Below are 23289 nucleotides of genomic sequence, written 5' to 3'. Positions count from 1 at the left end.
CCACCAGGTGTTTTTTTAAGCATTACACAACTTTACCAGCCTTTTGTTCCCCCTTCCCAACTTTTTGTTGGCATCAAATTCAAAATGGGCACATATTTTTCAATAAACAATAAAATTTCTCAGTTTCAACATTTGATATGTTGTCTTTGTACTATTTTCAATGAAATACAGGGTTTAAATGATTTGCACATCATTGCATTTTTTTTTAGTTACATTTTGCACAGCGTCCCAACTTTTTGGAAAATGGGGTTATAATAATAATAATAATAATAATAATAATAATAATAAAAATAACAACAACAACAACAACAACAACAACTTTTATTTATATAGCACTTTTTATGCCGGTGGCAGCTCAAAGTGCTTTACAGATAGATGACAAAATTAAAGATTAATACAAGAAATTATGAGTATTAATTTGGAATCCTATAAGAAAATGACACAGATCAAATTAAAGATAGACACCACAAGACCTAGAGTTTTAATTATATGCAAAGTTAAAGAGATACAATTTTAGATGCTTCTTAAAAGTGAGCTCTGAGCTCGACTGTCTAATAAATGGTGAACTGAGCTTCACAGTTTAGAAGCAGAATAACTGAACAAGGCCTCTCTATGTTTTCTGTATTTCACTGAAGGGGTTTGCAGAAGGTCAGTATCTGCAGATCTAAGATCACATGGATGTCTATGCTGGAACATAGACAGGCTATATTTCAGATATCAAACACTAAAACATCTCCAATACTGAATATAAACACTTAACATCAGTGAAGAACGGCAGAGCGTGATATAAAGATGTCAGTGAAGAACAGAAATCAATAAAACAAGTTTTTAAAAAGTATTTAAAACTTTATTTAAAATTCACATATTTGGGTAATTCATATTAAGACACTGTTTTATCATTAAAGAGTTAAAAATATATTCATATTCTGTACAGTGGAACAAAAGACAGAACTTCCTGAACAAAGAACAATTCTCTTTCTCTGATGATTTGATGTAAATGTCCTATCGATCAAGGATCAAATATCAGCTATAATAATAATAATAATAATAATAATAATAATAATAATAATGGTCTCTGTAGGTCAGTGACAGCAGGAATCACATCCAAGGAGCTTGCGTGTTGAATTTTCGTCTTGTTGGAGTGGTTTTTGGCTGGTTAAGCTATAGATGAATATCCTCTAAAGCCAGACACACTCTACATTTGAATAGACCACCATGTACAGACAAAGCCTACAATTTATATACTCACACTGTATTAAAACGCTAAGTCTGGGTGACGTATGTGAAACACAGCCTCTACAGGCAGCTCTGTCTAAGGACAATCATCATCAATAAAAGAGTTCCATTCAAAATAACACACAGTGCATCAAGCACTGAGCAAACACACAGAAAACTAAGCTACAGTAGCTCTGCTAACTTGTATCACACACGGTATTGAATGCTGGTATCAGTGTGTTTTTATGCTCATGAGTCGAGTGAATAAGTGCAGTATCAGGTCAATACCTGATACCAGTATCAGTATCGATGCATCTCCATTTCTTATAAAGCAAATGTTTTACACTGAACATTGTTAATGACTATATCCTCATAACGGAATATCCATTATAAATATTAATCATTGTGTCATGCGTCACTCTAAATGGGCCACAGCCCCACATCTACTGTGATTCAGTTCCTTGAGAGAATTACAGTGTTTATACTCTAATCTAATCCAGTTCCATGAATATTAATAACCTCAAAAGAAAATGAATTCCATAAATTGTCACTTTGTTAAAAATGCCCAGAGAGCTTGTACTGAAGGAAGTCCAGTCTGAAACTGAGTGTATTACAGTGCAGTGGTCAGTTTCAGGATGGTTTTATAAGGCAAGTGTAGGAATAAAAAAACAAATACAACATACTGAATTCAACAAATATTACAATGTGATACAGTTTTGAGATCCTACAGAATAAAAGTCTATAGCTGCTTCTATGACATTTTCCCAATGGGCATCATATCAAATGGAAAAACAGAAAAAAAATGAAAAATGAAGCCAAAAAGAGAAAAAGTTTCCAAATTCAAGGTTAATTAATAAAGTTGACTGTGTAATGTAAGCAGTGTTTGACTGATCTCTTCACTCAGAGTCGATTCAGAATCACTCATCATCTGCTTCTTTATTTCTGTCCTAGAAATACAAACACAAAGACAAAATGACCATTAGTGGACACACTGTATTCACATATTGAAGATCAGGTCAGGGATTACATGAGGGTTGTGCAGTACCACCATGGCAGCACACTAACCGTGGTGTCAGACGTGTCACTACTATCACATATATAATTTTTATTTATTTATTTGTTTGATTGTTTTTGATTGTTTCAGGCTGTACAGTCTGGGGCTTGTGCTATAAAACACATCTGAGTTGTTCTAGAAATGAACCTCTTGAATTAAATATTTGTCAGGTATGATAGTTTAATGTAAAGTTAAATTATTCATCACTGATTTCTTATTGTTTAGAAAGAAGGCTACTATGCTGGTCTGCACTGGCTGCATGAAGACAATGGCATATTGACAAGTTAAAAAAAAAAGAAGCGGATGTTTAGGGATGATGTGGAGAGCATCAGGATTATGATAAAGTTAAAAACAGTTCATTAGTTGTTGTTCTGCTTGTGAAGTTCATACAGCTAGTCAAGAACACAACATACACACTGTATAAACCATTTATCCTTCTGGATCGCAGGGGGTGCTGGAGCCTATCCCAGCCGTCATTGAGCGGAAGGCAGGAAACACCCTGGACAGGCCACCAGTCCATCACACGGCAGACACACATACCTACGGCCAATTTAGCATGTCCTATTCGCCTGACAGCATGTCTTTGGACTGTGGGAGGAAACCCACACAGACACAGGGAGAACATGCAGACTCAACACAGAAAGGACCCTGGTTGCTGGGGCCCCCTAGTGGCTCAGGCTCTTGGATGAATGCCCATAAAACCAACAGAATGATCCTGACCTGAAAAAGCTAAGTTTCACTTAGCAGCCCCTCATTAACACATTCAGATTAGTATCTAGTCTAAATTCCCTGGATTACTTTAACATATTCACCATAAATAATCCACGTGTTTATTTCCTTCTCTTACCAGGCTGCTGCTGCTGCTTCATCCATGCAAAAACACCGATGATAACGAGGAGAACAGACACTACTGCACCAATGATGATACCAATCCGGACTCCATCTGAAACTAAATTGGTCAAAGATCATTATTATTGTAATTTGGATCATCAGTGACTTTAAAACTAAATATACATCTTATTTCTCTCACCTTTGTGATTAATAACTGGTAACACCATCTTCTTCTCCAGGCTGCTGTGCTGAATGATGCAGGTGTATTCATTCTTGTTCAGCTCCTCAGGTGAGACAGTCAGAACACTCCTCTTCTGGAAGGTTCCATCCTGGTTGGGTAGCGTCTCTCTGAGCTCCACGTCCTCATGCAGATCCTCTCCATTCTTCTGCCAGGAGATCATCACTGCTTTGGGGAAGAAACCTGTAGCATGACACACCACTGGAGAAGAAGAGTCCTTCTGGAACAGAGACGCCTCAGGAGGGACTGGAGAGAGAGAGAGAGAGAGCCAATCATTGAAAATGTTTCAAAGCTTTCTTATCTAAGATGTGCTCTATATAAACCTGTATAGGGAGATTTAAAAAAAGAGCTTATTATCAGTTTGCTAATGTTTGTTATTACTAGCTAAAATAATACTGTTAAATGGATGGCAGTGTTTGAAATTGAGTTTATGAGCTAAACTTCACTCAATCATTCAGTAAATATGGCTAATTTAGCCAGACATAAAGATCTCAGAATGTCCCAGGAGTGTTTGAGTGGACTCACTATAATAAGCGTTAATCATGTAAAATGTAGAAAAAATAAATTTGAAGTCATTTTTTTGTATCAGTAACTTATTCAAGTAAGTGAATCTAACAGAAGAACTGCTGAGTTAACATTATGATTAGCAGCTGAAGACTGTTATAAAGGGAATTAAGGGTGTGTTGGTAGAGGATGTAGATGTGTGGTCCAAGTTGAGGTTATGGGTGAATGAAGTTTTGCTCAGAGCCCCAGTGAAGCTAAGATCAGCACAGTAACAGATCAGCTCACACACTTCACCTTTCCTCTCCAGAGTGGATCTGCCATAACCCACATACTTCTGTAACCACTGGATACATTCAGTCTCCAGAAAGGTCTTTTGGTTTTTGGCTTTATCCGTCTTCTCCCACTCCTGTTTGGTAATAACAGCTTTCTGATTAGCTGCAGTCCAGGTGAGAGTGTTCAGATCCAGACTGAGGAAATCTTCTCCATCATAACCGTATTTACTGTATCCTCTCTTAGTTCCATCATCATGCAGCTCACAGCCAGACATCCACTGACACGTATGAATCCCTGCAAAGACACATATTGACACATTGAATCTGTCTTCTTCCTCTTCAACTTGTTCAACTTCTTCTTGAGTTGAACAAGAAAGTGTATGTTTGTTAAGTGTTTTTTTTTTAATGATTCTTTTTTTCTTTTTATTCATTTTTTATACAGACAGGAACATTAAAGATAGCAGCAATAGGAGATGGGGTGGGGGGGGTGGATTAAATGTGAGCAGTAAATGGTGCAACCTGAGACACATAACTACTAAAACTGCAAGGAAAAATGACGCCTCCTTAAACTTGATGGAAATGACTTTATTGTAATTAAAGCAGTAATGAAGCACTCTGAATTCAGCAGAGCCAGACTAAACCTCAGCAGTCCTTGACCAAAGCAGTGGTCTCCAACCCTCCTGGAGAGCTACTTTCCTGCAGAGTCTAGTTCCAACCACAATTTCACTCCTGCTCCAGCTAAGCATTCTATTTCCAAGTCCCTGATTGGCTGGATCAGATGTGTTAGAGCTAAGTAAGGGGCGGGGCAGCTTACTGGATGCAGGATAAAAAGACTCAATGTGCAGCACATTATGCTGCAATCAAAAGAAATATATCAGTTTGGAAAATATATCAGTTTGGAAAAAATTATAGAGTCATATGCTATCTAGCACCGCCAAATACATGTACATTATTAATTCAAATCATCAGAAGTTTTTCTCATTCATTATTTGGCTGTACCATTGTATCCCAATTTCCCTATATCATTTTATTTCCCAATGGCCCACCAAAACTCCTCCAAGAGCACAGCGACAACTCATCCAGGAGGTCACAAAAGAGCCCAGATGAACATCTAAAGAACCTTAGACCTTGCTCACCTCGGGTAAGGTCAACGTTCATTCCACCATTAGAAAGAAACTGGACAAAATGGTATCCATAGAAAAGCTGCAGGGCAAAAGCCACTGCTAACCAAGAAAAACATAAAGTCTCAACCTATATTTGCCAAAAACACCTTATAGACCGCCAAGCCTTTCAGAACAATTTTCTGTGGAACGTAGAACTTTCTGAAAGACAGGAGTCCCATTACATCTAAAATTAACGTAAAACTACCATAGCATTCCTCAGTAAAAAACATACCAGCAGTGAAACATGGTGGTGGTAGTGTGATGGTGTGATTTGCTGCCTAAAGACCTGTGGGTGACATAACTAACAGAACAAGTAATTCTGCTCTCTACCAGAAAATCCTGCAGGGCAAAGCCAATGATTCAAAGCTCAAGTGCACCTGAGTTATGAGGCAAGACAACTCTCCAAAGCACAAGAGCAGATCAACCTCAGAGTGGGTTGAGAGAAACAAAATTAAGGTTGTGGACTAATCAAAGTCCTGACTTGAACCCCATTGAGATGCTGTGGCAGAACCTTAAACAGTCAGTTCATGATCAAAAGCTCTCTATTTAACCCTAGAATGCATGACCCAAAAAATCTATACAAATGCATAAAAGGGTGCCAAAATGACCAGTATTGGAATCAACCTCCTTAAAAGGTTTCCTATTTTTATGTTCAGCTTAATGAAATGATCGCCTTTTACTCAAATGTTTTAATGTTTCAAACATCTTTATTTCATCACTTCCCAAACTTTCCTCAGCTCACTAAGCAAAAAGACACCAGAATAAATAATCAAGTTAATTCATAATCAAATGAATCAATTAATTTACTTGGCTGTAAATAATCCCTTTTTCAGTTCTAGCATTACAGTTATACCAAGATATATCTCTTTTGACAAAATAAGAGCCTCTTTTGGTTATGTGGGCTTCGAGTGAGAGGTGAGGCTTTACTTGGTCAAGGATCCAAATGTTTGTTTTTTTTGTTTGTTGTTGGTAAAGTTAGCTGTCTTTCTTGTCATCATAACCTTAGTCTTTTTCATATTGAGCTGAAGTTTCATCTTTTCAATTTGTTCTTTCCCTAACCTTTTTTATAAGGGCCTCCGGGTCTCCCAGAGTGTCCACTATGAGTGTTGTATCATTATATCGAAGGTTATTGATCTTTCTTTCATTAATCCTGAGTCCTCGATCATCTTCCTCTAGTTCTGCTTCTCTCATTATATGTTCTGCATACAGGTTGAACAGGTGTGGCGATAGTGGGCAGCCTTGTCTTACTCTTTTTACAGAGTGTTTGTCCATTTTCTGTCATAACTGCGCTGTAAATTGGAGCTGAGAGCCAATAAACAATAGAATATCAAACACATTACATAGGATTCTTACGTAGGATTTTTCTAAAACTGGACATCTATTTAATGGGCAGTAAGCCTCAATGTAGGGGCCTGACCAGAGCAGTATGGCCCAAAACTGTTAAATGTGATTTCACTCAACATACAGTTGGTTTATAATTCCTCTGATTTAGTACATGTTCAGAAGAATATATAGCTTTAGATGCGAAGGATCACTTGTTCAATGGAAAAACGCCCAATATTGACAATTTGAGTAAATATGAGGATGTTGAGGAAGGAAATGAAAGAGTTATTGAAAATCAGGAAGGAATTTACAGTTGCTTATACATACAGTACTACACAAATGTTTTGTATTTTCAGCCAAAACAGCCAGTAAGTGCAAGTTATTTATTTTGCAGCATCGGAAAAAAACACACATATATTTTATTTAATATATTTAATATATTTATATATTTACTCATAAGCCTCAACAACTAAATATAATATCAAATGTTTCAGTATTCAGAGCGTCACTCTTTAACTTTTGTTACGGCTGAGGAGACTCACTTTCAGTTTCTCAAAGAATCTGCAGACCCACCTCCAAAGTTCAGTCTTAGAAGCTGGTTTTGCTTTTTCTGCTTCTCATAATCCAGGCAATCCCAAACTAACTGACTGATGGTTCTAGATAAAGTTAGATGAATCATTCATCGTCATACATACGACCAACTCTTACATCCAAATTTAGACTCATCAGTCCATAAAACATCACTCCACATCTCAGATATCCAGGTTCTGTGTTCTGATGTCTCCTTTTCTCAGTGAGGTTCTTCTTGATCAGCTACACATCCTTTCAGACTCATAGTACTGAGTCGTCTTCTCACAGTGGAAGGATGGACAGAAACACCTGTGGATGTTTTCAGATCTGAAGCAGCTTGATTTTCTCTTCTCTCTCAAAGATGAAAGCTTTAAGTGCTGTTAATCTGATGGGGGCAGTTTTGGTGTCTACCAGGTCTTCCAGGTGGTTGTTATTGAGTTCCATTTTCTCTGTAGCTTTTGATCAGTTTTCCAGTTTTTCACTTTCCTTTGACTTTCTCCCTCATATCTGATCTCCTTAGATATATCTCCTTCAGCCATTTTACATGCATATGAGAGAGAAGTGTGTGAGGCAGCTGAGGTAAACAGCTTGTACTTTATGGCTGTTTCGACTGGAAATTATTTAAACGAAAGGGTCTCTGACTTTTGTACAGTGCTGTTTCTGCACACACATACATAAACATAGACACATACCTTCAGTGTGATTGAAGAGCTGCATTGTTTCATCTATAAAGATTTTGAGGTCCTCCTGAAAACGAAGTGACTTCTCTCTAATCTCGTCCCAGTGCTGTTCATCCTTATTGTCCTTCAGCCACTCACCCGTTAGGGTCACTTTCCTGCTGTTACTGTCATAATACCCGCTTTGAAGTCCATCCACCTGAGCAACAGCAGTGAACTCTGGGAGGCTGATTCCTCGTGTGATGCCGGTGAGGAAGTAGTCCAGAGCGTGACTGGCTGTAAAGATAAAGAGCTGTTAACATGCTGATAGAATTTAAGTAACTCAAATTTTAAGGTACCATGGTAACTAACTTTTGAAGTTAATGCACTACTTTTTTACAGTGTGTTCCTGAACTGATCACTGTGACGTCCAAATGAAAAGACAACGGAAGCAATAAACACAAATTTTGTCCTTATATTATTTCAACGTATCACTGCTGTCGGACCAAAAACTCGTATCTCCAAAATGGTAACTTTACAGTAGATGGGAAAAACTTCACTTTCAATGTAAGTCAATGGAGCCAGACTTTTTTTGGGCCATTTCTTTTGGTCCATTCTTCATGAAATTTACACATAATGTAAAGGACAGTAGGTATTTTCGAATTATGTCAAAAACTGAAACAAAAATTGAGTTATGAGGTTTTGGGCAGGTTTGTGATTTCATCGTTTCACTGTACAAATCATCATGGTGTAAACAGAGCTCCCAAAGACTTTGCACTGGTTCTTGCTCCTGTGAGTTTGAACAGGTGAAAAGTGCTGCTTGTAATGCGAGAAGTTCTTAGTGTGGCTTAATCAGTTCTATTGGACAAGCCGTCTGATGTCAGAGGCTCAATGGGTTTACAGCAATACAGTTCCACCTCAACACAGTTCAATACACTGCTGCATACAGAATGTACTATATAATGTTTTATATTATAATATACAGTTGGGGCCTAATAAGATTTGACATTAGAAATATATTTGCATTTTAAAAAACACAATATGATTAAAAAGCCCAATATAAACCAGTATGGGTTTAATTTAAAATGCGTAGCTGTATTAAAAAGGTTCAGAAGCTGTTCGGCTATTGTAAGTTGTTGTTAAGAAAAGTAAACTAATATAGAAGATATAAAAATAAGAAATGTATACATAAGTATTTAACAGCATAAAGATTTTAATTGAGGTTAATGCAGGGTAAAATAAAAATATTAGTACATATTAATACACAACACTTCTTCACACCTGTGGTACAGACATGGTTAAGTGATCTGCTCTCAACAATCCAGGTAAAACATGCCTTTTATAAGTTATATTAGTAGTCATGCAGAGTTTGACTCTTGAGTTTTCACCTTTTTCAAGCTGTGTGTTACCAGCTCACTTGGTGGCCACTGGTTTAGTCAGTAGCCAGCTAACTAGCCAGCTCTAGGCCAGCTCATTCAAAACAGACACCCTACAAAAATCAGAAGCAGTGATTGGATCCCTTTTGTCCACGCCCCCTTTCTCAAAATTAACTTATGTCCTTCTTTTCATACCCTGTTTAGGAAAAGCTACATTTTTGTTGTTGCGCATCCAAATAATTCAAATGCCCACCCAAAGGTGACATCCTAGTAGCACGTCTGAATGTATGACTTTTGTACAATCTTCATTAACTTTCACACAGTAATGAATGGAGTGCAAAAGTTTGTTCACCCAAAATATGTTATATTATTCCACCCTTTTTTGTCCGGCCTTTTTCTCCTGCAGTTTTCAAGATACAAAGGAAACGTGCACTCCTCCACCCGCAACGCTCGATTTCACCCCTTTTTTCCACCATAGGATCCCTTTCATTTTTTATGGCACACTCACATCTACTGTACTTCTGCAAAAATATACTATCTCAGAGCATGAATTCAATGCTGTTCTGACCTGCACTCATCGTCATGTTTTTCATCCATCTTTTCTCCCACAGAATCCCTTTCATTTTTGCCCCTACCCAAGCATTATTATTTTCTTTGCCTGACAGTCACCAAACGACATGTCCTCTCTCAGGGCAGGTCCCCAAACTCCTTAGCAACCACATGGAATACCATAGCAACCACTTATCAACACCTTTGCAACCACCTTAAATACCACAATAACAGTTAGCCAGTGACCGTCTAACAATTGCTTAAGCAGCACAATCACTGTGCATTTTCTTAAGGAAAGGCATATTTATAGTTATACATTATTACTCCAGTTCATATAAACATATCCAACATATAAAATAACCCATTTTTCACACTGTTCACCCCCAACACATCTATATTAGACATGTGGGGTTGTGCTGAACCTGCAGGGAATAAAAGTGTGGAGGTGCTGTGTTCTTCGCTCTGTTCTCATCCTACATGGCCTGCTGTTAGTGTGTGTGTGTGTGTATGTGTTTGTATATATATGTGTGTGTGTGTGTGTATGTGTGTGTGTGTGTGTGAGGTTGGACAACATGGACAGGCTGCTGACTGGCTACAGCTGCTAAAGGAGAACTCTATGCTGGACACCTGTGATATTTTAAACATCAGGTATTTTTACATAAATTGTTATGGCTGTATTGATTTAAAAACAATAATGTGGTGGGTCCAGCAGACCACTGAGTAACACACACATCAACACCACACAAGGGTTAATCTATATTATTAATTCCAAGCATTTTATCCTAGTTTAAGTTGAAGTATTAAATAAGTATTATTTGTCGTATGTGTTATTCACCTGCCTAAAACAAACTAAACTTCTGTAAATGTTTTAAATAATATATTTTTAGGGTCCTTGTGATTTTTTTTTTTAGCTGAAATAATGTTTGGCTAAATTAAGTGAGGCTAATTCAAATAAGCACAGGATCTGTTGTTATACCTGGAACATTCTTGTCATCCAGACCTATTCATAGTATTGAATTGTGTCATTAAGAAGACCACGTTGATAGGCAACTCTGACTGTGCTCTGATAGAGGTTCTCATCACTGTCACTGCAGCTACAACCCTGCAGGTGGATAAAGACCAAAAGCGAAATAGCAAAATAAATCAGAAATGACCACGAAAAACATGAAAAGATATGTGGACACTTTAGATGTGTCTCCAGAAAAACGCTACAAGAAGAAGATTAGCAAGATTGGTGGAATGGATCCATGTAACCTGCACATTTTCGATAAAATCTCAATCCATGAGATTTTATAAAAACTAAAAAAAAGTATATATATATATATATATATATATATATATATATATATATATATATATAAATAAATGAGTTTATATGAGTTTACTACCCCTGCTTTAACATAATGAATCATTAAAATAAGATTGAACAACTTTCTTATTATTATTTTCTTATTACTTTCTCAGCATGTTTTTTTCTCCAATACCTACACAAACCACATCACTCTCCTTCTAGCTCAAACTTGCTTAACAGACACAAATGTCAGAGACTTAATGCCACTGACTTGGCAAAGCAAGGCAAGGCAAGGCCAGGCAGGTTTGTTTGTACAGCACCTTTCACACACAACGGCAATCCAAAGTGCTTCATGCAAACACAGAAAAATGAAAGCATAAACAACACTAAATAATACAGCTGATGACATCCTGACATCTAGCACCTCAGAAAGGTGCAAACATTTGTGACAACAGATGGTTACAAAAACATAATTAAAAGAAAGTACAAAATATATAACATAGAATAAAGTAAGCAATATTAAAATGAGCTTATTGAAGGTAAAGTACAGTAAGAGTGGGGTAGAAACATAAAAGGGAATTAAAACAAAGGTACAGTGCAAGTCACTGAACCCAGTCGGAGGCACATGAAAAGAGAAACGTTTTTAATCTGGGTTTAAAAATCACTACATTAGAGGCACATCTAAGATCTTCAGGCAGTTTGTTCCAGTTGTAGCAGCATAACAGTTAAATGCTGCTTCACCATGTGTAGTTTGGACTCTACTAGCTGACCTGTATCTATGTATCCCAGTTAAAACTATAGCAACTGTGTTCTGAATGAGATGCAGCTGGGAGGTCAAGTTAAAAGACCATTGCAGTCGTCCATCCCACTGGAGATAAAAGTCTTATTGGGACACCAAACATTTTGACTCTGGCTATATTTTTAAGAAGGCAGAAGACTGACTGCTGTTAACCTAATTAAGAAAGACTCACTCACTGTACTGTCAGAATAAAAGGTACAGTTCAGGTACATTTTTGTTCATCATGGTACAAACAGTGATATGGATCTAAGATCTGTTCCAGTGAGTAAGATCGTTGGAGATAAGAGGGTAATCTGATATCACCACTCATACTCTGAGACATTTCCTGAACACGAGCCAATGTAAACATGCCACCAGATATGACAAGATTCGACACGGTCCTTCATTTCCACCTGTGTACCTTAAATCAATTTCCCAGGAAAAAGGTGTGTATTTGTACCATTTCATAAACATTTTAAAACAGAACAAATAATAAAAAAGGCTGGAGTCAATACAGGGTGTACAGAATACAGGGTACCTCACCACCACAGTGGCAGTTTAGTACCTTTTTTCCTATCATGCTGGCCATAGATCATCCTAAGTTACAGGCCCTGGGCCACAGTTGGGCTTGTTTGGCCGTAAGGTTTCTTTTTCATAGCATCGGTTGCATGAGGACTTTGCAGCACCATGATGGAAGCATACTAATCACTATAAATGTGTATTTAGGTGTTGATTTGTTTGTTTTTTTTGGAAGAATATTTTTGAATGTTCCGAGGTGCATAAACTGGGACTTTGGGTCCACAAACTGTAGAAAAAGATTTCTTTACAATGCAAATATAGCCATTTCATTTACTGTCAAAAATAAGCACTGAATCTACACTAGTCTGAGTTTTTATATGTAATGTTAACAATGGAAATAGACCTACCTACCTACCTACCTACCTACCTACCCCATATAAGACAGCCAAGCTGCAGCAACACCCCACACAGCACTCATGTAGGCATGTTTTGCCCCAAAAAATGTTAACCAATGAAGTTAACTGTCACCACATTCATGATCTCGCAGTCTACGAAGAGAGAGCAACAGTCAAGGTAAACATTTCATTTATTTATGACACTCTGGTCATTTTGGGTTTTGTAGTTTTTATCAGTGATCAATATGAGGTTTAGAATGTGGTTAATAAATGAGCAAAGCCAGCTTAGTATTTTGTAACTGTTGCTTTCCTATTGCTCTTCCACATTCCCTAACACATTCCTTTCCTCTGAGGGAGAGTGATCAACTGCTTGTTTGTGGGGTCGTGAGAAAAAATTGACAAACCAGAACAGTCAAGCATAGTTCTGCTGGAGTGCCAGACCGCACATTCTCTCCTCTGCAACTTTGGGTTAATAACAAGTCAAGTCAAATCATGTCAAGTGGTCTTTATTGTCATTTCTCAATAAAACTTGTATACATTGGAACCAAATGTCGTTTTTCAGGCCAACAGGTGCAACACACAACAGCAGCACGTTACACAGGACTACACAGAGTGCAGATACACGACAGGGTGAAACCAGTGCAGAATACATAATAAATACACCAGATAATAAATATACAGCCCATTAAATACACAAGACAATAAACACTAGACAGGACAACAAACAGTACATGCAATTAGGTATCATATATGTACATACACACATGCATATATATATGCATGGATGACATCAGGTAGCATATTAGTGATGAAGGAACTAGTGCAAACATTATCACTGTAAACAGTACATGAAGACTGAGGTGTGCAGTGATGGTAAAGGGGTGATCAGTCTACGGTGGATGTTGGGGAGGGTCTACATTAGTCCAGGAAGAAGCCACTATGAAGTCTAGAGGTGGTGGAACAGATACTCCAATACCTTCTGCCAGATGGCCGCAGCGTGAAGAGTCCATGGGTGGGAGGGGTCGTCCACAGTGCTGGGGGCCTTGCGGATGCAACGGTTGTGGTAGGAGGTGTAGATGGTAAAGACACTCTGATGATGAGGGCTGCATGATATTGACATAAAATGCGATGTTTGATAAAGCTGTCAGATATCAAGCAATAAATTACTATTAAAATAATGTGTCTCTGGCTGGATGTAATGTGAGTGCAGGCATTTTTTGGGATGTGTAAACAGAAATCTAACCCTCTCTTTAAACCCCCCTTTTAAGTCAAATACTAACAGCTACTTAAATCAGTACTGCACACACATTGTTGTGCACTGAAGGGCTAAAAAACTGTCAGCATTACCTCGACAGCTTTTTTATAATGGCTACAAAACCATATAAAAGAACCTGTGTTTTGTAGTTAAATTCCCATTAAAGCTGAGTTATGGGGACATTTTAAGGTCTCTGAACGTGTGTTTTGTAGTGGGTCGTTTGGCCGAATGGTTAAGTTACTTGTCGCCCATGTGGAACAGCAGATTCAGCCCCAGCACATCAAAGTGAGTTTTTGACATCTCCACAGTTAAACTATTGACTTCCTTCTGAAGTCAACAATTATCTCTTTCATCTTATCAACATTGAGATATATTGTTGGCTCTGCACGAGTCTGCCAGCCGCTCCACCTCCTCCCTGTATGCTGACTTGTTACTGTGGCTGATAAGATCCACCACTTTAGTGTCATCAACAAACTTGATGGTGAGATTTGAGCTCTGCTTTGCAGCAGTCATGAGTCAGCAGTGTGAACAGCAGGGGACTGAGCCCACCGCCCTGGGAAGCACTGGTGTTCAATGTGGTGGTGCTGGAGGTGTTCTTGCCGATTGTGACAGGCTGAAGTCTCCCATTCAGAAAGTCCAGGATCCAACTGCGACGGGATGTGTTCAGGCCCAGTAAGCTCAGGTTTCCAATACGTTGCTGTCGTATGATTGTGCAGAATGCTGTGAACAGCATAACTGTCTTTTCTGTCCAGGTGGGTCAGTGAGAGATCAGTGGCAGAGCATACTGCGTCCCCTGTGGACCAGTGGGTGAAACATGAACTGAAGTGGATCCAGTGTGGAAGGAAGACTACTCTTTATGTGTTTCATGACTTCATGATGACTGGAGTGAGCAATATGGGTTGGTGGTCACGGAGGCAGAACACAGTCGATTGTTTCATCACAGGGACGATGGTGGTTGTTTTAAGGCACTCTAGAACAACTGCCTGGTCAGCAAAAAAATGAGCACCTGGCCAGATACATTGTCTGGACCAGCAGTCTTCCAAGGGTTCTAACTCTGGAAAGAGCAGTCCTAATGTCTACTGTGGGCGGGGGGGTGGTCTTCCTCTAGCGCAGAAATCGTTCAGTGTGTCTGGGAGCGAGGCATCGCCATCACAGGCATGTGATGTCACTTTGTAGTCAGCGATGACTTGAATGCCCTGCCCCTTACGCCGTGCGTCTCTGGTGTCTAGAAAGCGTCCTCTGCAGTCATTCACGGCTTCTGGTTTGCCTGTGTGGTGATGGTCTTGAAGGAGGTCACATCCTCTATTCACTTGTTAATGCAGCCAGTCACTGATGCTGTATATTCCTATGAAAATGTCCCAGTCTGTTCTCACCTGTTTCAGAACTGGCCTGGCAAATAACGCTAGGAGCATAGCAGTCATTTTAAAAGTGAGGGGGACACAGCTGTCAGTACATGACACCCCTCAAACCCCACACCACACACTTGTAGGTTCAGGATCAAAATGTAATATGTAAATAAAATTTACAAAATGTAAATAAAAACAATACAAATGATGTGCAAATCATTTAAATACACATTTTCTAAACTGCTTATCCTTCAGGGTCACAGGGGGGAGCTGGAGCCTATCCTAGTAGTTACTGAGTAGAAGGCAGGAAACACCCTGGACAGGTCACCTGTCCATCACAGGGCAGTCACACAAACATATTCAATCACACACATTCACATCCAGGGCCAAATTAGCATGTCCAATTGGGCTGACTGCTTGTCGTTGGACTGTGGGAGGAAAACAAAAATGGGTACATGCACCCTAAGCTATTTTCAAAAAAAAAAATTTGGAGTTGATGCAAGCAACACATTTAAAAAAAAAAAAGTTGTGACAGGGCAACAAAAGACAAGTAAACAAGTTGTGTAATGCTAAAAAACACCTAATGGAACATCTGACAACTAATTAAGCTGTCAACAGGTCAGTAACATGATTCGGTATAAAAAGAGCATCTCAGAAAGACTCGAGTCTTTCAGACGTAAAGATGTGGAGGGGTTCAAGATAAAACTAACATTTTTCAATGTAAAATAGCAAAGAACTTGGGGGTTTTACCATCTACAGTACATTATATCATTAAAAGATTCAGAGATTTCAGAAAAAACTAGGGTGAAAGCATCTAAGGAGCTTCAACTCTGGCGCGCCCGCGGCTGCGTTGTCTCAAATTGATGACATCTAAGCAGCCCTGTTACTGTGGAGTTTTATTTGTATGTCTGTATTAATAGTTATATAGGTTATAGCTTAAGTTAAGCTTTTTCCACTTTTTATGACTTAAAGTGACGTTACTGGCCCAGTAGGAACTACAGCTTCCCCCTGATTCGCAGACCACTTGATCGTGCTTCATGGCCCACTGGTGGTCTGCAGCCTACAGGTTGAGAAACCCTGGCTTAGGGTGCATTACCGGGCTAGCTACACTCTTCATGCATGCCCATTTCAACAAAGCTGTCAGTCAGTCAGTGAGCGAAAATCAGGCCCCCAGCTTTTGCCTTCAAACTCGAGCCATCGGAAGTGAGCTGTTTGGTCAGGAGACGACCATCTGAGAGAAACTCTACATTCACTTAGATCCAAATTGGGCTGATATCTGTCCAGTAATAAAGCCACACCTGAGGTGTTTTAGATCTCCATATGACCCTGACCTCTTCTACAGAGACTGGACTGTCCGTCATTTGATTCACAGCCCTGACCATCACTAAAATAAACGTTTTTCTGTGGCAGTGAAAGAATCATGTGATAAAGCTATGTCTCCAAACACTGCACTGTGATGTCTGACATAGAAGCTCATCAATGATATAAAGCACTAATAATAATTACGACTGTTGTCATGCCGACCATCGTAAGAACAGCTTCTCTGCTTTTTAAATGAGATTACTTTAAATTGAAGAACACACACACACACACACACACACACACACACACACACACACACACAGACACACACCCACACACACAGAAAAAAGCTTCAGAGTCCTCTGTGTTTTTCCATTTTGTGACAGATGTGAAAAATGCCACAATTCCCAGCTCTGACTTTCCTACTTCAAAGCCCAGTCTGTGTTAACATACTCTGTAATCTATTATCTGTCCTATGTACAGAATAGAACCCAGATTTTCTATATATAATAAACATGAGTTTGAGTGTCATTTCCAAGCAGGGAAACTGTTCAAACTCAACTTTAGCCTTTGGACTGACCTGCTGAGGCGAGATGAAGAGTGAAGATGAGGAGCAGCAGGGACTTCATGATGTGTCCCGTCTCTCACTGCGGACTGGAACCATAATGAGAGAAATTACCTCCTCAATGTCTTCAACCACTGAGAGATCTTTCTGCTCTGGAGACTCAGCAGGAGCAGCGGGGGGTGGGGGGGGCTTACACACAGTAGAAATCTGACCAATGAGAATTAGGGAGTCTGGAGCTCTGGCCAATAGGAGATAAGGAAGAATTTCTAAGCGGAGTTAGAAGAGGGCGTTGAAATGAAACTGAAGTGCAGGGTTGGCTCTCATATCTCTGCTGTAGCTGCTGCAGCCTGAGTAAGTTAACCGGGTCCTGACTGCAGTGAAGTTATACTGGAGCTCCGTAATGCAGTAATGTACACCTGCAGTCAGTGTGTCACTCTCCACACAGAAATCCCCAAATATCACACTGCAGAGATTTATTATTTACCGCTTTAAAAGCTGACCACTCTGCTGAATGACCCAGGACTGACCAGGCTGATCCGTGAAATGTCACAGTCCTGATTTAGTGTGTAGTAGTTTGTGTAGACATGAAAGTAAGTGATTTTTGGACTTTGGAAGTTTATTTTCAAAAGAAGAGATCAGCATCTATGAACTTTCACAAATGCAGCTTAGTATATTTGCCTGTTTTATTCAGGTCTATTTCCAATATCACGTATTTTGTTTAGCTGGTCAAACACTGACACAGTAAAACCCATGAAATCAGACTCTAATTAATGTACCTGATCTGTGACAGCAGTGTTTCTGTCTGTCAGTCATTTATTAATAAGCTTTTGCACTAAGAAGCTGAAAAATAGGGAGGTTTGACTTCGCAGCACTATTTCAGACATACAGACCACCAATAATCAGGTAGTTTAATTTGAATATAAATTACTGAATTAATTGAACACAGCAGTTTGTTGTGTGATAAAAACAGAAAGTGACTTTGTTATCTTTGTTATCTTTGTTGTCTTATGTGATTTTGTCCAGCAGTTGGCGCTGTAGGTCTGACTCAAACTTATAGGTTAAACAAAAGTTGGAAAAGGTGGGACATTTTGTAAAATGCAATAAAAATATGAATCTGTGATTTGTTAATTATCTAGAATGTTTATTGAACTGACAAAAATACAAATAATTACTTTTAATGTTTTCTCTGACCAACTCAGTTATTTTTAGTAAATAGAAACACATTTAGAATTTGGGACAGAGACGTGTTTCCCACTGTGTTAGACAGTATCTGAATACTAGAGAGTATTTAATGTATGAGCGTTAAGAGAACATGAACCAAACATCAACCAAGCTTTAAATCAACCAAAGTCAATCAAGTCAAACAAAGAGAATGAATTGTTGTCAGATTTCCACCTGCTATATGGTGCATACCTGAAAAAATTAAGTCTGTTTTACATAAAATAGGATAAACACCACATTACTTGACTACTTCAGTGAGAAGAATGTTTCTGATTATGTCTTGTATTCAGAGATTTTATTGGCTCCTGGCTCCATCTCTTTGTATGTTGGGTACTTGTTTTACTTCTCCATCTACCATCTCCGTGCTGTCTTTCCTCTTAGGAGAAAACCCATATTTTGGATAATCAGCTAGCTGAGTGTGGTTCTAAACTGACTGGGCACTACAATGTCCATTTTTAAACCAACTCTAGTAAGACAAGTTGGACCAATGCAAGTTAAAGCAACACTAGTAAATCAAGTTCAATAAACTTTAATGAGTTCAGTTGAAAATGTGATACTACATTAAGTTTAGCCAGTTTAGGTAAATTAAGGTGGATCAACCAAACTGCCTTATTTTGAAAGAAAACCACGTAACTGAGTGGAAATACTTCATAATTCAGTTCAGTTCAGATAAACAGTGATTCACTCTGCAGATTCTGTGTCTCTTTTCCAGTGTTCTGGTTCATCAGCATCGCTCTTCTCCATCCAGTCTGTCTTTGGGATCACCTTCCTGATGTTACTGTCATAGTACACAATCTGCTCTGCATCAAGCAGTGAACTCTGGGAAGTTTATTCCTGGTGTAACTGCAGTGTAGAAGTACTGCAGTGTTGGGAGGCTGAAAATAGGAAAACCCAATATTGATATCAGTGAACAGTTAGCACCTTAGCACCTTACACTAACGTGTTTTTGGTGATTGGCTCATGTCTGATGAGTGATTACACAAACTACACTGTTGCTGAAACTCAAGCTTTTAAGTTGGAGTAATTACTACATTGCTTAATTTATAAATTTACACATTATTGAAATAAATGGACTACAGTCTGTAACTGTAGAACTACAAAGTCCTCCTTTATGGTCAGTGGAGCTGATTAAATGGACAATGAGTGTAGAAACAAGAATGAGGTTTTAATGAAGTGGCCAGCTGATGTATATTAGATGTCTCCAGACCTAGTATCTGACATTTCCACCCTCTGCAGTGATATCTTCTGTTCTGGGCCAAAAGTGGAAGACAGAGAAAAGGAGATGCTGTTTTGAGAGGAAAACTAGCTTTGGACATGCTGCCTTTCTCCAAGTTTGCTTTTTGCACAAAAAAATGTTTCTTTGAATATTTTGGGTGAGTTATTTATTAATATTAGCAGTGAGAGAATAAACAACGAAATGAAAGATGGAGGACATCTGAAGTTAATCTAAAATCAAGAGCACTCCAGGCCGATGACAGTGTCCGAGCTTGTCCACTTTTATCTGAAAAAAAATAGTAAACAATACAACAACAGCTACTAGGTTTATTAATGCTGCAGGATAAATTTAAACAAATGGACTTGAGTTGACTACATACATTGTAAAGGAGAAATCCAGTTATTATAAAGTGACTATACAGTAGAAGTAACTGCACTATAACCTGCAGCTTGTACTATATTGAGTTTCTCCATTGTGCACTATAATAATACTCATATAAATGGTATTTTCTCTTCTGCAGTTATGATAAATATATAACATATGAGTCTGAGTCAGACCTACAGCACCATCTGCTGGACAAAACATAATGCCTAATTAAATAAAAGGCAACTTCTGTTTTTCCAGCAAACTCACTTTCTACTGGTCTGTTTTTATCACAAAACAAACTACTCATGTTAAATTAATTCAATAATTAAAATTCAGATGAATAAATTAGAGCTGAATTACAAAGCTTTCTTTGTCGTCTAAAGATCTACATGATAAGATTTTTCTTTAAATCACTGCTGTATATATTGAAGTATTAATTCCTCAGAACTGGCTCTTAATATTCACATTTTTTTTTATATTACAAAGTAATATTTCTTTTTTCTGAGAAACTTAACACTAAACATTTTTCCTTTTTATAGGCTGCACTCCAACAGTGAGTTTAGTAACTGTTCTCTTTTTTTTACAGCTAAACCAGCTAAAACAGTTACAGTCATCTGTACAGAGTTACTCACATTTAACTTCATCACTGTAAACTCATCCCAGCTATTTAAACACGTCTATCAGTTTCCAGCTGATCATTACCACCCAAATACTCACTGATCTGAATATGAGTAGCTCTCATAAAATGACACCACTAGGTGGCGCTCTGAGATCAGATTCATTCATTCAGTTTCATTTTGTCCGGTTTTCATTCTTGACATTAACTGAAATAAGACATGAATCTATAAAATCTATAAAAATCTCACTGTAGTTTTGACTGAGATGGAGATCGTGTTAGCGCAGCTATTTAAATGTACACAACCTATACAGACGGTGTTTGGGTCTGGGAAGTTGTGAGATGGTATCAGTAAATGTGAGGTTTGCTGGTTAAAATGTTTCTACAGAAGCTGTTCAGAGATGGTGATAAACACGTGTAGCAACTCATAATGTAATAATTTTACATAATACACACTGTGATAATGTAGGAGAGTATCTGTTCATCAGGTCCTCACTGACTGTAAATCATGTGACTTTGGTACCAAACCGGTCTGACAGCAGCAGAAATTAAAGTGAACAGCTCTTATTCAGCTAAAACTAGGCTGGGGTCTAGATATTGATCTAGAGTGTCTCTTCTCATTTGAAAGGCAGGAGATGCTCTGTAGTTCTGAAAGTATCCAGACTCCTATTCTATTTACTGTATTCACCTCTTTAAGACTCAATGCTGTTATGTTAACTTGCCTGCAAGCGATACGGTCACTGAAAGTAAAAGGATTTCAGTCTAAAGTCCAAATCAGTTAAAAGTCCACAATGTGTGTTTAAATTTCATTTTTTTAGATTAAGTACTTTTCAGTGTATTTTGAAAAGCAGTTAGTCCAGCTCAGTGTGCTTATAATCCTCAAGATCTCTGTGACTATAAAACATTTGGTTTTTCAGAGTGAAATGTATGATTTGATCTATGAATACTGAAAGTGTTGAGCCCATAGATACAATCCAAGGTTCTGTCTGTGGGGTTCTGTATGTTCTACAGTGATGGATTAAACCTTAATGTTTCTCAATATAAAATAGCAAAGAACTTGGGGATTATCGTCTACAGTACATAATATCATTAAAAGATTCAGAGAATCTGGAGAAATTTCTGTATACAAGGGACAAGGCAGAAAGCCAATATCGGGTGGCCGTGATCTTCGGGCCCTCAGGCGGCACTGCATTAAAAACAGAAATGATTCTGTAGTGGAAATCACTGCATGGGCTCAGAAACACTTCTGAAAACCACTGTCTGTGAACACAGTTCATCACTGCATCCACAAATGCAAGTTAAAACTCTACCATGCAAAGAAGAAACCAAATATAAACAGGGTCCAGAAATGCTGCCACCTTCTCTGGGCCTGAGCTCATTTAAAATGAACTGAGGTGCAGTAGAAAAGTCTCCTGAGGTCTGACAAATCAAAATTTTAAATTCTTTTTTGGAAATCATAGATGCTGTGTCCTCCATGCTAAAGACCACTAGCCTTGTTATTAGAACACAGTGCAAAGGACAACATTCATGATGGTATAGGGGGCATTAGTGCACATGCACATATTTATATTGAATGAGATATACAGATTTTGGCAACAAATGACTGTAGATTGGAGTGTTTGTTAATTTGCTGCTGAGCATTCAAATCTATTCGTCATAAGATGTAGCTTAAGTTCTCAAAAATGATCTGCACAATGTAATTATATCGGACCACCAAGTAGAGTGGTCTTTTCCTCTGCCTGGCATGAGGGGCTCAAATGTATAAGGCTGAACCACACCAATTGACGGTGTCATGGGTTGTTTATGTTGCCAAGGAGACACCACTGTCAATCATTTTGTTTCTGACATGCCCACATGTTCTGAGCAGACAGCAGCTCTGTATCTTTGGAACGTTTTTCTACTATTAATTTGTATTCATTTATACGTTATACAGACTCCTGAGGGGATCTGTGAATATGGACCCTGAGTGGTTTATACAAATAAAAATAGAGGAAACTACAGAAGATGCAGATTTCACATTTATTTCTTAAAAAAGAGAACAACAAAAATACAAGAAAAAGGCAGTTTTTACAATATTGTGCCTTTGAACAACATAATACAATTAAGCAGACTCTATTCTTTAGCTTGTTTTCTTTAAATATTCAAAACTGAATGTCCAATTTTCAGTTCTACCATCAATAAACAAATAGAAAAGACTCTGGACTTGAAAAATCTGGACTTGAAAACTGGATTCGACTTAAGTGCTTTTACACATATCTGACAGACAGACAGTACTTGTTATGTTTGTATCAGAAAAACATGACATCTGCTTTGTTTTACCCCAGGGGTCTGTCCTCGGGCCACTCTTATTTTCATTTCAGTGCTATATAAATAAAGTTTATTACTATTATTTACATCTAAAAATATAAATATATTTGATAAATAATACAGTAAATTCAGTACCGAGTACTGAGCTGAATACAATCAACCTAAAGCTTTATTTTATCTAATGTAGTTTTGGTCCTGCATCTCCACCATGTTGAGTGTGTCTGCAGTAATTACTGTAGCTGAGTAAATATGCAGTTCCTGATGAGCTGTGATATCTGGTAGTTAATAGTGATGAGAAGCTCCAGTTCTGAGTGTGGAGACTGATCTAAACAGTAGATAAGTCTCAAAGCCAGCAGTGCAG

At 38.3% G+C, this 23289-nt stretch overlaps 2 protein-coding genes across 2 annotated transcripts in view; both read right to left on the bottom strand.

Annotated features, from left to right (window-relative positions):
• Positions 1–23289, bottom strand: part of LOC118827702 (class I histocompatibility antigen, F10 alpha chain-like) — a 45958-nt gene that overhangs the window by 17784 nt on the left and 4885 nt on the right. The window lies entirely within an intron of this gene.
• Positions 2050–17340, bottom strand: LOC118827791 (BOLA class I histocompatibility antigen, alpha chain BL3-6-like). The gene is made up of 6 exons (XM_036599262.1): positions 17218–17340; positions 7863–8123; positions 4137–4409; positions 3300–3584; positions 3117–3218; positions 2050–2162 (listed from the first exon to the last, which is right to left on the bottom strand). The coding sequence occupies exons 1-6, from the start codon at positions 17264–17266 to the stop codon at positions 2152–2154; spliced, it is 981 nt and encodes a 326-aa protein (XP_036455155.1). The 5' UTR covers positions 17267–17340; the 3' UTR covers positions 2050–2151.

This window comes from Colossoma macropomum, unplaced genomic scaffold, assembly GCF_904425465.1.
Source record: "Colossoma macropomum unplaced genomic scaffold, Colossoma_macropomum, whole genome shotgun sequence".
NCBI classification, from domain to species: domain Eukaryota; kingdom Metazoa; phylum Chordata; class Actinopteri; order Characiformes; family Serrasalmidae; genus Colossoma; species Colossoma macropomum.
Note: the sequence above shows the minus strand (reverse complement) of the source record. Positions and strands in the feature narration are given on the sequence as shown.